This window comes from Myotis daubentonii, chromosome 15 (genome assembly GCF_963259705.1).
Source record: "Myotis daubentonii chromosome 15, mMyoDau2.1, whole genome shotgun sequence".
NCBI classification, from domain to species: Eukaryota; Metazoa; Chordata; class Mammalia; order Chiroptera; family Vespertilionidae; genus Myotis; species Myotis daubentonii.
In genome coordinates this window covers 19,066,977-19,078,231 of record NC_081854.1, presented here as the reverse complement: position 1 = coordinate 19,078,231, position 11,255 = coordinate 19,066,977, and the positions used below count along the sequence as shown (strand labels likewise).

The 11,255-nt window shown below is 52.5% G+C and overlaps 1 protein-coding gene across 1 annotated transcript; it reads right to left on the bottom strand.

Annotated features, from left to right (window-relative positions):
- Nucleotides 1–1,641: 1,641 nt before the first annotated feature.
- EXOSC5 (exosome component 5) lies at nucleotides 1,642–11,024 on the bottom strand. Its single transcript, XM_059666432.1, has 6 exons — nucleotides 10,802–11,024; nucleotides 5,866–5,979; nucleotides 5,192–5,313; nucleotides 3,817–3,957; nucleotides 2,629–2,718; nucleotides 1,642–1,806 (listed from the first exon to the last, which is right to left on the bottom strand). Exons 1-6 carry the CDS (start codon nucleotides 10,935–10,937, stop codon nucleotides 1,714–1,716), a joined length of 696 nt encoding a protein of 231 aa, XP_059522415.1. The 5' UTR covers nucleotides 10,938–11,024; the 3' UTR covers nucleotides 1,642–1,713.
- Between the last annotated feature and the right edge of the window lie 231 nt (nucleotides 11,025–11,255).

Here is an 11,255-nt window from a genome sequence, read left to right as displayed (position 1 = left end):
AAGCAATGAGTGACAATTCAGTTTTCTCACTCCGTTCACTGCCACCCCAGTGGATCTTCCTAGAGCACTTCCCCATTTGGCATCCTGCTGAGCATTTCATGGAGCACAATTGCAAGCTAGACGTATTTATGCATTTCTTCCCTTTCCAGGATGAACATGGCACTGCCCAAAGGGGCAGTTGTGGGAACTGCGAGCTAGTTCAAACATGCGAAGCCTGCAGCACAGGGCCCATCACGAACCCCAAACATAAGCAGCCAACGGGACCCGGCAACCAGGTGGCCCACCTGTGGGAGTTTTTCCTTGATTGATGCTCACATATTCCTGGTTCCTGCCCACTAAATAAAAGGATGGGGGGGGGGGGGCAGTCAAATGGCAACTAAAAATGTCCCGTGTATTTCCAAGTGCCCCCTAGGGGGTGCTGCCAGCCCTGAAAACCAGCAGACCTGTCACATCCCTGTGCGGATGGGGACCCACAGTTGAGTGTGCTGGCCTCCCCGGGTTTGTGTGAATATCCAGGGCCTGGGGCGGGGCTGAGTGGGACCCATGCTCCATTGCTGGCAGCAAACTGGCTTCTGAGCTTTTCTTCATCTTAAAATGTGGACTTTATGCCCTGACCTGTTTGGCTCAGTGGTTAGAGCGTCAGCCTGCGGATTGAAGGGTCCCAGGTTCGATTCTGGTCAGGGGCATGTACCTTGGTTGCGGGCACATCCCCAGTAGGTATGCAGGAGGCAGCTGATCGATGTTTCTCTCTATCCCTCTCCCTTCCTCTCTGTAAAAAAAATCAATAAAATATATTTAAAAAAATAAAATGTGGACTTTATAACAGCCCCACCTCACTGGGTTATTGGGCTCAGAGACAGACCCTTTCCAAGCCGTGTTCTCCCCCTGATCATTTTTCCTTCTCCTGTCCGCATGTGCTCACCTCCAGCCACACTGGCAGCCTTGCTGGTCCTCCACTTCCATGGGTCTCTTTCTGGGGCTTGTCCCCATGTCTATGAGCCTGCTGCCCGGCTTCCCTCAGCTATCTATGAAGGTGTCCCTGACTGATGCATTAAACTTGCCTTCCCTCAGCCTACCTTCCCTGCTTTTTTGTTTGGTCACAGCATTTACCATCATCTGACTTTTTTTTTTTTTTTTAATATATTTTATTGATTTTTTACAGAGAGGAAGGGAGAGAGATAGTTAGAAACATCGATGAGAGAGAAACATCGATCAGCTGCCTCCTGCACATCTCCTACTGGGGATATGCCCACAACCCAGGTACATGCCCTTGACCGGAATCGAACCTGGGACCTTTCAGTCCGCAGGCCGACGCTCTATCCACTGAGCCAAACCGGTTTCGGCATCATCTGACTTTTAATTTGCCCATCACCCCAGTACTCCTCGAACCTGGGTTTCTCGTTCACTGCTGGGTCTTGTTCACTATTGAGAAGTGGGTGCTCAATAGATATGTTAGACTAAATGAATTCATTCAATAAATGTGCAATCCTAGTACTGTTTTCCCAGTGGGGGTGTCCGTGTTCCCCAACCCCCAACCGTGGGGGACTGCAGGTAAGTGCTCTCCTCAGGTGGCCAGGTCAGGGGCCCTGCAGCCACAGGCCCACAAACTCCCCAGGTACACAAGGACGGAGAGGCAAGGCGGGGCTGCTGGTTTATTTTGTGCTTGAGGTAGTGGGTGGTGGCAGCGGGTGGGGCACCTTGCCCCAGCTTGCCTCAGCTCTTGGAGTAACGCCTCTGCAGCGATTCCCGGTAGAAGCGGAAGACGTGCTGTGAGGCAGCTTGGGCTGCAGCCAGGCACTGCTGGAGCTGGGTGGGGAGAGACTGGTCAGTGTGGGGAAGTGGGGGGCATCCCTGCACCTACATGGCCTGGCTGGCCCATCTGATTCCTAGGGTCCACAAACCTACCACTTCCCCCTGCACCTGGCCACCCTCCCTCACCCCCACCCCCACCCCCAGGTGAGGCAGGCGGGGAGGGAATTATTCCAAGTGCATCTCCTTCTTCTCTACCGTAGGACCTTTTAGAGGGGAAGTGAAGGAAAAAAGAGAAAGTGAGGGGTTCAGGGACCAGCTTCCGGCAGCTGCAAGGCCTCACATCAACGGGATCAGGCATTCTGACAGCTGGAAGGGACTGTAGCTCTGGAAACTTAGAGCTCAGCTCATGGATCTGGAGAGATCCTAGAATTTTAGAGCCACAGGCCCCGTGACACTGAATAATGTTGAGAGCCATGGAATCTGAGACCCCAAATCTGTATTGCCACGTATCCCTAGATTCTCAGGAGTCCAGACTGGAAACGCTTTTGGAGACCATTTGGCCCAACAGTTTCCAGACTCTTCAGACCTGGGATGGGGGAGGGGAGCACTGCTCTGAACTGGAAGCTGGTGGGGGCCTTCAGGTACCCCCACCTCCTGATTCCAACCTGAGCTCTTCTCCTCTTTTCCTGTCTCATTAATTGGGCTTCCCCTTTAAAATTCTCAGAGGTTTCTGTGGCTACAAAGTTTACAAACTCTATTTACAGAAGGAATGCAAGGAGGGGGTTTTCCTTGAACCCCCAAGTGTAGGGCAGAGTTGGGACAACACATGGGGCGGGGAGGGAGAGCTAGGGTTCACCCGCTTCTGCATGCTGGTACCTCAGCATTGGAGTAGAGCCCCTTGGTGGTGGACATGAGCAGCTTCTGGTCCACACTGTCGAGTGCAAAGGTCAGGACTGCCCGGGCCTCCTAGGGATGAGGGAAGAGGGTGAGGGACCTGGCTCTCCCCTCAGACACACTCTCAGCGGATCCCAAGAAGGGACTCGCCGTCCCTGCAGGCAGGTGCTCTTGCATGGAGCGTGGCTGTCTATATCCCACCCCTCCTGGCTTCCTGCCTTTCCTCTGGATCTACACCTGCTTCCATCCACATGGTCCTGACAGGCTTCCAAGCAGTATCCCTGCCTGTAGGGTGATCACAGCGCACGCCATTACCAGCGCCTCCTCGCTGCTCTGCTGGGGACTGGCAGGAGGGACAGCACCCGGGTTCTTACTCCGATAGTGGCAGGTGCTGTGGCTATGGCAGCTGCCACAGTAGCCGTGGGGGCGCGACAGGTTCTGGACTTCTGTAGCCAGTGCAAAGCCAGGGTGTCTGTGCACCTAGAACTGGCTGCAGTGATGCCTTTAACAGCTTAAGTGCATGTTGGCTACAGGCTCCTGATCTCTGGGTGACCCTCCTTCCTTTTTGCTCCTTCAGCTCTTCCAACACTGCTGTAACCAGTTCCCTGCATTAAACTCTCCGCGGGAAATCCTCCAGGTGGTTTCTGCTTTCCTGGCTGGATGTGACTGGGCAAATAACTCAAAGTAACCACAGCCCGAGGGCAGTGTGAGCTTGAGCCATGAGGAACGCTCTCTCCTCCTTTGCTTCTGAGCCTCTTAAGATGTAAGCACAGAGTTTAAGGGGCCAGTTGCAGCCTCAGGAGAGATGCTGGCCAGAGAATGGATCTGATACGCAGAAAAGAGCCACCTAACAACGGAAGGAAATCCTGATGGCGTTTGAGGCCCTGCCCCTGGCTCAATCTCTGTTCTGAGTTTGGCATCGAATGCCAATAAATTCCTTTTGCTCAAGCAGTTTGAGTTGGGTTTCTTGCACTTCCCTGATGAGCAAAGCAGACCTTGCTAGTTGGGACTGAGCTGGTAGCCAACTGCTGTAGAGAAGCATGGTCTAGAGAAGGAGAGGGACAGGGTCCCTCTCCTGGCAGTGAGGCCTGGAGCCCGGGGCTATGGTAGGCAGCCAGCCAGCCAGCCACCACCAGGACAGCCCTTCACCACCCGGGCCTTCACACCTACCTTTTCTTGCTTGGCTGTGGGATCCAGCACGAGAGTCCCATCAGAGTCCAGGGCACAGGTGACCCCACAGAAGAGGGCTTGCATGGGCACACCTGCGTCGACCAATGCCATGCAGGTGGCGTTCAGGCAACAGGCCATGAGCTGAGTGCCACAGGGAATGGTTAAGAGTTTCTATCGCAGGTCTGGCCAGCAGAGTGTGTCCTCGCCTCCACCCCCTGCCAGTGCTGTGGCTGCATCACTAACTGGTCACAGGAAGGCAGTATGGCCGAGTTCCAAGTGGTTCCTTGGGTTCCAGAACTGCCTTTGTGACCTTGAGCAAGTGACTTACTCTCTCTGAGCCTCAATCAGGGATCATGATATTCACCAGTTATGTAATGGCCTGTGCCAAGCACCTGTAGGAAAACTGAGTGCAGAGAGGGGGAGAAACCTTCCAGATCGCATGGGAGGTATTGGCAGAGCCGACCTGGAGCCTGGGAATCTGGCAGGCAGGCAGGCAGGCAGGCAGGCAGGCGGCCGCCACCATGACAGCCTGGCAGGGACTTGGAGGGAGGAGTCATTATCGCTGACCACAGGGAGCCCACCATCCGGGGGGAGGGGTGTGGCTGTGGCGAGGTGGGAGGCAAGCCCAGGGCTGAGCCAGACAGCTGGCCCCACCTGTTTGCTCCCCAGGTCTATACAGCAGCTAAGGGCCCGGCTTTAGAACCCATCCATCCCACTTCTGCCACTGACCCTCTATTACTCCCTCTGAGCCTCGGTTTCCCCCTCTGTGAAGTGGGGCTACAACAGCTCTTCCTTCCTCCTGTCTATGAAATGCCTGCTTCTGGTCCTCAGCCTCAACCTGTCGCCCAAGCCATAGGGATCTTTCAAAGATGAGCTGTTGGCCCAACTACTCTGCTTGCTCAGGGCTCTCCCAGCACTGAGTCTCAAGCATAAGCTCAGGGTCAGAGTGCAGGTCAGTGGCACAGGCTTTGGAGTCAGGAGTGGGCGTGAGTTTTGTCTCTGCTGTCTTCAGCTGTGTGACCTTGGACAAGTGACTTCCCCCCTCCGGGCCTAGTTTCCTCACCAGAAACATAGGAACGTAAGAATTCCACCTGCCAGGGGCCTTGGGCTGTGGAACCAGATGACCTGGGTTCAAGTCCTGGCTCTGCCAATTACTAGTTATGTGAGTTGACTGAGCTGTGCAGATTAAATGGGTTAACATGTGTAAAGCACTCAGAATAGTGCTTGACACACAGTAAGCCCTCAAGCTGTTTGCTAATCTTTTTCAACAAGTTGGTGCCTATCAAGCGCTTGGAGCTCTTGTCCATCAGCAAGCGAGGTGATTAGGGAGATTCTGGAGAACTTCCAGGAGGAGGCAGCTTGGGAGAAAGGATACAGAGCCAGCATCGCTGATGACCTGCAGCACGATGGTGATGGAGGTGCGGGGGTGCAGCGCCCCCAGCACCACCGCTTCACACGTGTTCCTGATCAGCCGCTCCCGGCTCTTCTCTGCTACACCTGGGAAGTCAGGGGTGGGGAGGGGTCAGGCTCTTCCCTTTCTCCATATGCCCCACCCAGGCCTCTGGAAAGGACCTGCAGTCTCAGCCTGGGTTGGTGCAGGACCCTGCATGGATGACATGGATTCTGAGTGGGCAGGAGGCAGGGCCTGGCTGCTACCCACCCCACCCCCGCCACCTCCAGCATCTAGCAAGGGAGCCTCCTGGGGGAGAAAACCCCAGAGTTCCCCTGTCCTGTGCTACTGCCCAGGCCCACCCCAGTGGGCTCAGTCTGCAGAAGTGAGGGAGACGGGAGTTAGAGGGCAGAAAAACAAGTTAATGGAAAGAAGGGGAGATGGAGCCAGGAAGGAGGAGAGGAAGGGAAGACTCAGAGAAACAGAGAGAGGCAAAGAGAGGAGTAACAGAAGCACAGACACAGAGACTCAGAGGCAGATTTGGAGAAAGAGACAGGAACACCTGAGGGGAAACGAGGGGACAGTAGAGACTGGGGATAGCCGTGAGAGAGGAGCTGGGCGGGAGGTCCCAACAGAATGGACCTCTGGAGACCAATTACCAGGCAGCCCGATCTTCGGCCTCAGGATCACTTCCAGTGTGGCCTTGTTGAAGATCTCTTTGCTGACCTTCACCTCAGCGGGCCCGTACACGCCCGCCAGGACAGAGGTATCCCCTAGGGAGAGAGCATGGAGGCCTCACCCACACGTGCCCTGCCTCGGGCCCACTGCGAAGCACTTAACAGTGTGGGTGCTGAGCCGGATGGCCAGGGCCCCCCCACCCCCATCACCCTGGTCCACCATTTGTTGGCAGTGATTCTGTGAGCACCTGCTTCATTCCCTCCTCCACTTCCTCACCTGTAAAATGGGGACATTAACAGCACCTCCCTCACAGCATGGCAAGGACGAGATAATCCATGACACTGCCTGGCACATGCTGAGTATGCAACAGGCTTTAGATAATATTATTAACTTTAATGGGAAGTTCTTAGCACCTTCCTTTTTTAAAATATATTTTTATTGATTTCAGAGAGGAAGGGAGAGGGAGAGAGAGAGAGAAACATCAATGATGACCTGCAGCACGATGGTGATGGAGGTGTGGGGGTGCCTCCTGCACACCCCACACTGGGGATGGAGCTGTAACCCGGGCATGTGCCCTGACCGGGAATCAAACTGTGACCTCCTGGTTCATAGGTCGATCTCCAACCACTGACCTACACCGGCCGGGCTAACCTTCCTTCTTCTTACTGCAGCTGGTCTCGACTTCTCTCAAAGCTTCACCCAGCCCCACTCTCCTCCCTCACCCAGACTCTTGTCCCCAAACTCTGCAGCAGTCAGGAAACCTAAGAAAGGGATAAATCTCTGGGTGTGGGTCCTGGCTGCTGCTTAATTTCCCAGAGTGGGTATGGACCCGAGAAGAGAAGCAAGACCTGGGAAACCAAATGCCTGGCTTGTAGTTCTTCCTGTCCGCCTCCTCCTGGCTCTGCCCCCTTGGCTGATTTTGATCACTTCTCTGGACCTCAGTTATACCATCTGCAAAATGGAGAGACTGGACCACAGCAGCGGCTTCCAAACTCTTCTGACCATAGCTCCCAAGAAATACATCTTACAGCGGGATTCAAAACGCCCACAGACCTGTGTGTGTGTAAATGGAACGAAGGCCTCACAAAACACCTGACCATTACTGCTTTGATATGCTGATATTTTTCTACTCGATTCCAGCGAAAACGAATGCAGTGCTTCTCAGCCCTGACTGTGCATTAAAATCACCCCGAAGCTTTAAAGACACAGATGCCGGAGCTGCACAGGCCATTCCGATGTGTGGGGAGGAAGGGGGAGCCTGCGGCTGCAGTGTGAGGAATCGAGCTCAAGCAGTGCTTTCAAACACCGGTCTGCAGTCAGCACCCCGCAGCACTTAGTGAAAAATGTGGAAGGCAGCCTTAGCAGGTGTGGGTGGCTTCAGGCTCTGCATTTTAAGCTGACCACAGGTTCTGAGGCCAGAAGCACTTGGAACACACATTCAAGGGTCTTCAAGGACTCCCCTTGTCCCTGGGTCCCGGGGCTCTGGCGTTTTAGAACACGGAAGAGGCTACCCTTACCAGTGTTGCTAAGTTCTAAGACAGTGGTTCTCAACCTTCCTAATGTTGCGACCCTTTAATACAGTTCCTCATGTTGTGGTGACACCCAACCATAAAATTATTTTCGTTGCTACTTCTTAACTGTAATTTTGCTACTGTTATGAACAGTAATGTAAATATCTGATATGCAGGATGTATTTTCATTGCTACAAATTGAACATAATTAAAGCATAGTGATTAGTGATTGTGATTAATCACAAAAACAATATGTAATTATATATGTGTTTTCCAATGGTCTTAGGCGACCCCTGTGAAAGGGTCGTTCGACCCCCAAAGGGGTCGCGACCCACAGGTTGAGAACCGCTGTTCTAAGATATCTGAGGCATCTGGATTTAGCAAGAGAGCTAAACCTATGGGTGGGCCTGAGACAGTTCCCAGTTGGGGCTGTTTTTCCTGGGGTTGGGAGGAGGGACTGCTGCACTACCGAGGGCTTCTCTGTGTTCTAGGAGAATTTGCCCCAAGTGGGGAAGTTTCCTAAGAGAATTCGATCCATGCTGGGGTCTTCATTCCTGTTATTCCAGATGAGCTGTCTGTGGTACAGGAGCCCCTCCCCTCTCACCTTCTCCACGACACGCACGGCTCCAACAGTTCTCTGGAGCAATTCTCTACCCACATCCAGCTTCAACTCCTGCCCCATAGATCTGATCCTCTTAAAGACAGACTCCCAAAGAGCTGTCTCAATTCATTGTCTCCTTTTCCTCCTTGACCCCAGCACTCCACGGGAGCAGCTCTTGACAGCGCCCACACTGTTAAGTGCTTCGCATACATCCGAACTGTCAACCACAGGTCCGTTCCATCCTCACCGGATGCAACCTGTCAGTGGGACTGAGGCAGCGGGTTGGCCCTTACATCTCAAACACGTTCTCTGGGCTCCAGGTCACTGCCCTCTCTCGGTTTTCCGCTTCCCTTACTGGCTCCTTCTCAGTGTCTTTCTGTTAGCTCCTCGCAGTGAGAAGACTCAGGGCTCAGTCCTGGGACCTCTTTTCTTTCCCATCTACCCTCCGGTTGTTGGTGATTTCATTTAATCAGGAGCTCAAAATACTATCTATAGCCAGAGGACTGCGAATTGTATGTCCGTAATGGGTCTCACTTCCTGAATTCCAGATTTGTATGTCCAACTGCCCAGTCCACCTTGTCACTGTGGTATCTCCTAGGCAACACAAACTTCATATTCCAGGCTGAATACCTCATCTCTCCCCAGCACAGCTGATCTGGGTAAAAAACTTAGTGCTGTCCCTTTCTTCTCAAACTCCAAAACCAAACCATCTGCAAATTGTGTCAGTTTTACCCTCAAAATACATCCAGAGTTTTACCACTTCCATTGCTTCCACTCTAGTCTGAGCCATCATCATTTCCCCATTTCCCCCATACCCTCTACAGGCAACACTGAAGCCAGAGACTTTGTTGGAATATATTCAGATCAGGTCACTCTTCTGAGCAAAACTTCCAATGGCTCTCATCTCACTTACTAGGCCTTATATGATGTGCAAGCCTCCTTACCTCTCTCCAAAACCTCCTCTCACTGCTGCAGCCATACTGGTCTCCCGACTTCCTCAAGCATACCAGGCAAGTTCTGTCGTAGGGCCTTTGCACCTGCTGTTCCCCATGCTTGGTATACTTTCCCTCCTGATAGTTTCAGGGTTAGGTCTTTATTCAAATGTTGCCATCTCATTGAGGCCTTTCCTGACCTATTTAAGATCGCAACCCTTGCCCTGGCCGGTGTTCTCAGTGTTTAGAGCATCGTCCTGAGCACTGAAGGATTGTGGATTCAATTCCCGGACAGGGCACATACCCAGGTTGCAAGTTCTATCCCCGGTTGGGGCATGCATGGGAGGCAACCAATTGATGTTTCTCACATCGATGTTTCATTCTCTCTCTCTAGAATCAATGAAAAAAGAAGAAAAAAGGAAAAAAAAAGGAACACACAAAACAGATCCTTGAGTGAGGATTTAAAAAATTGTAACCCTCTCTGGCACACTCTATCCTCCTTCCCTACTGTATTTTTCTCTGTAGCATTTTACTTATTACTGTCTATCTTCTTTATTAAAGTGTAAACTCCATTAGGTCAGGGATTTATTTATTTATTTATAGAGGAAAGGAGAGGGATGGACAGAAACATCAATGAGAGAAGCATCACCAATTAGCTTCCACCTGCACATATCGCCTATTGGGGATAGAGCCTGCAACCTGGGCATATGTACGTCCTGACCAAAATTCGAACCAGCGATCTCTTGGTTCATGGTTCAACGTCCAACCACTGAACCACACTGGCCAGGCAGTGAAGATTCTTCACTAATTTAAAAAATATATTTTTTATTGACTTTTGTTTTTGAGAGAGGAAGGTAGCGGTGGAGAGTGAGGAAAACATCGATGCGAGAGTGGAACATTGCTCTGCTGCCTCCTGCACACCCCCCTTGGGGATGGAGCCTAAAACCAGGGCATGTGCCTTGAGCGGAAATCGAACCAGCAAGCCCTCAGTGCACAGGATGACACGCAACCAACTGAGCCACACCAGCCAGGGCTAGGTCAGGGATTTAAAAAAAAGTATTGCTATATTCTCAGTGCCTAGAAGAGTACTTAGTACAAATACGTACCTCTTCAATGAATGAGAGCTGGTTTGTAACTGAGTAGAAGGTAGTGCCCTAGGGAAGGCACTAAGGCATCTTGGGGGTGATCATTAGGCCTACCTGCAGAGGAGTATTTACCTGGGTCAGGGAGTCTGAAAGGTATTTAGCTAGAGGAAGGGGATGGTGAAATCTACCCCAATCTGTGGAATATTTATTCATATGGAGAGAAGTGTATCCCAGTCAGAGGGATATTTACCCAATTGGTGGGGTAGGGGTGGGGAAAATCTTTCTAAACCCAGGATGTGGACCTCACCCTCAATCTGAAAAGTATGTACTTGGGTGAAAGGTCTGCTATGGCAGAAGTAGGCCGGGAATGGTGATCTGCCAGTCTACAGGGGATTTATACAAATAGGCAGGTTTGCCTCAGTGTGGGATGTATGGACCCAGGGTATGTGTGTGGGAGGCGGAGAAGGGATCTAATCAAGGCGTTATTTACTCTGGTGAGATTTTTCCCTATTCTGGAGTATTCATGCTTGTGGGGAGGTCTGCTCCTCTCTCCGATATCTTCGGGAGAGGAGGAGGGGAAGAGGAGAGGGAGGTACCCTAGAGTATACAGTGGTATTCACCTGATTCACCTGGGCAAGAAGTTCTGTACGAGTCCTGGAGGGGCATTTACCGGCTAGTATCAGAGGAGGTGGGCACTCCTTTGCAAGATACACCACAGCCATTCCCTAAAACAACTACGACCTGGATGAACGTGGCCCGGGCAGTATCCAGTTGGATTAAGTTCTCACCTTGCAGGAACGAGGCAGAGCCATCCGGCCGGGACAGCAGGTTCTGTTCGCAAGCAAAGTGCCGGAGGCTGCAGCCGGGACCCTGAGGACTGGAATCCGTTCCATGCTCAGTGTGGATCTTTGCCTCGGACTGCATGGCCCGCTCTCTCCGTCAACACCACGAGTGCAGTCGCTTCCGCACCAGAGCGCGCGCCGGCGTGTAGGCTGCGTCCCCAGTGCGCACGCGCCAATCCCCCGGCGCCAGAACCCTGGGCCCGCACGTGTCTTCCCGTTTACTAACAATTTGATCCCGCCCACTCCCGCCTCGAAATTCCAGAGAAGCCATTGGACAATGGAAAAGAGGGGGCGGTCCTTGGCCAGGGCTAGTCCTACCCGAGGCCCCGGGCCTCAAAACCGCGAGGCTCTGGTCAGGTTGTCCTCTTCTTTGCCTGTTATAAAAACAACTACGATGAGG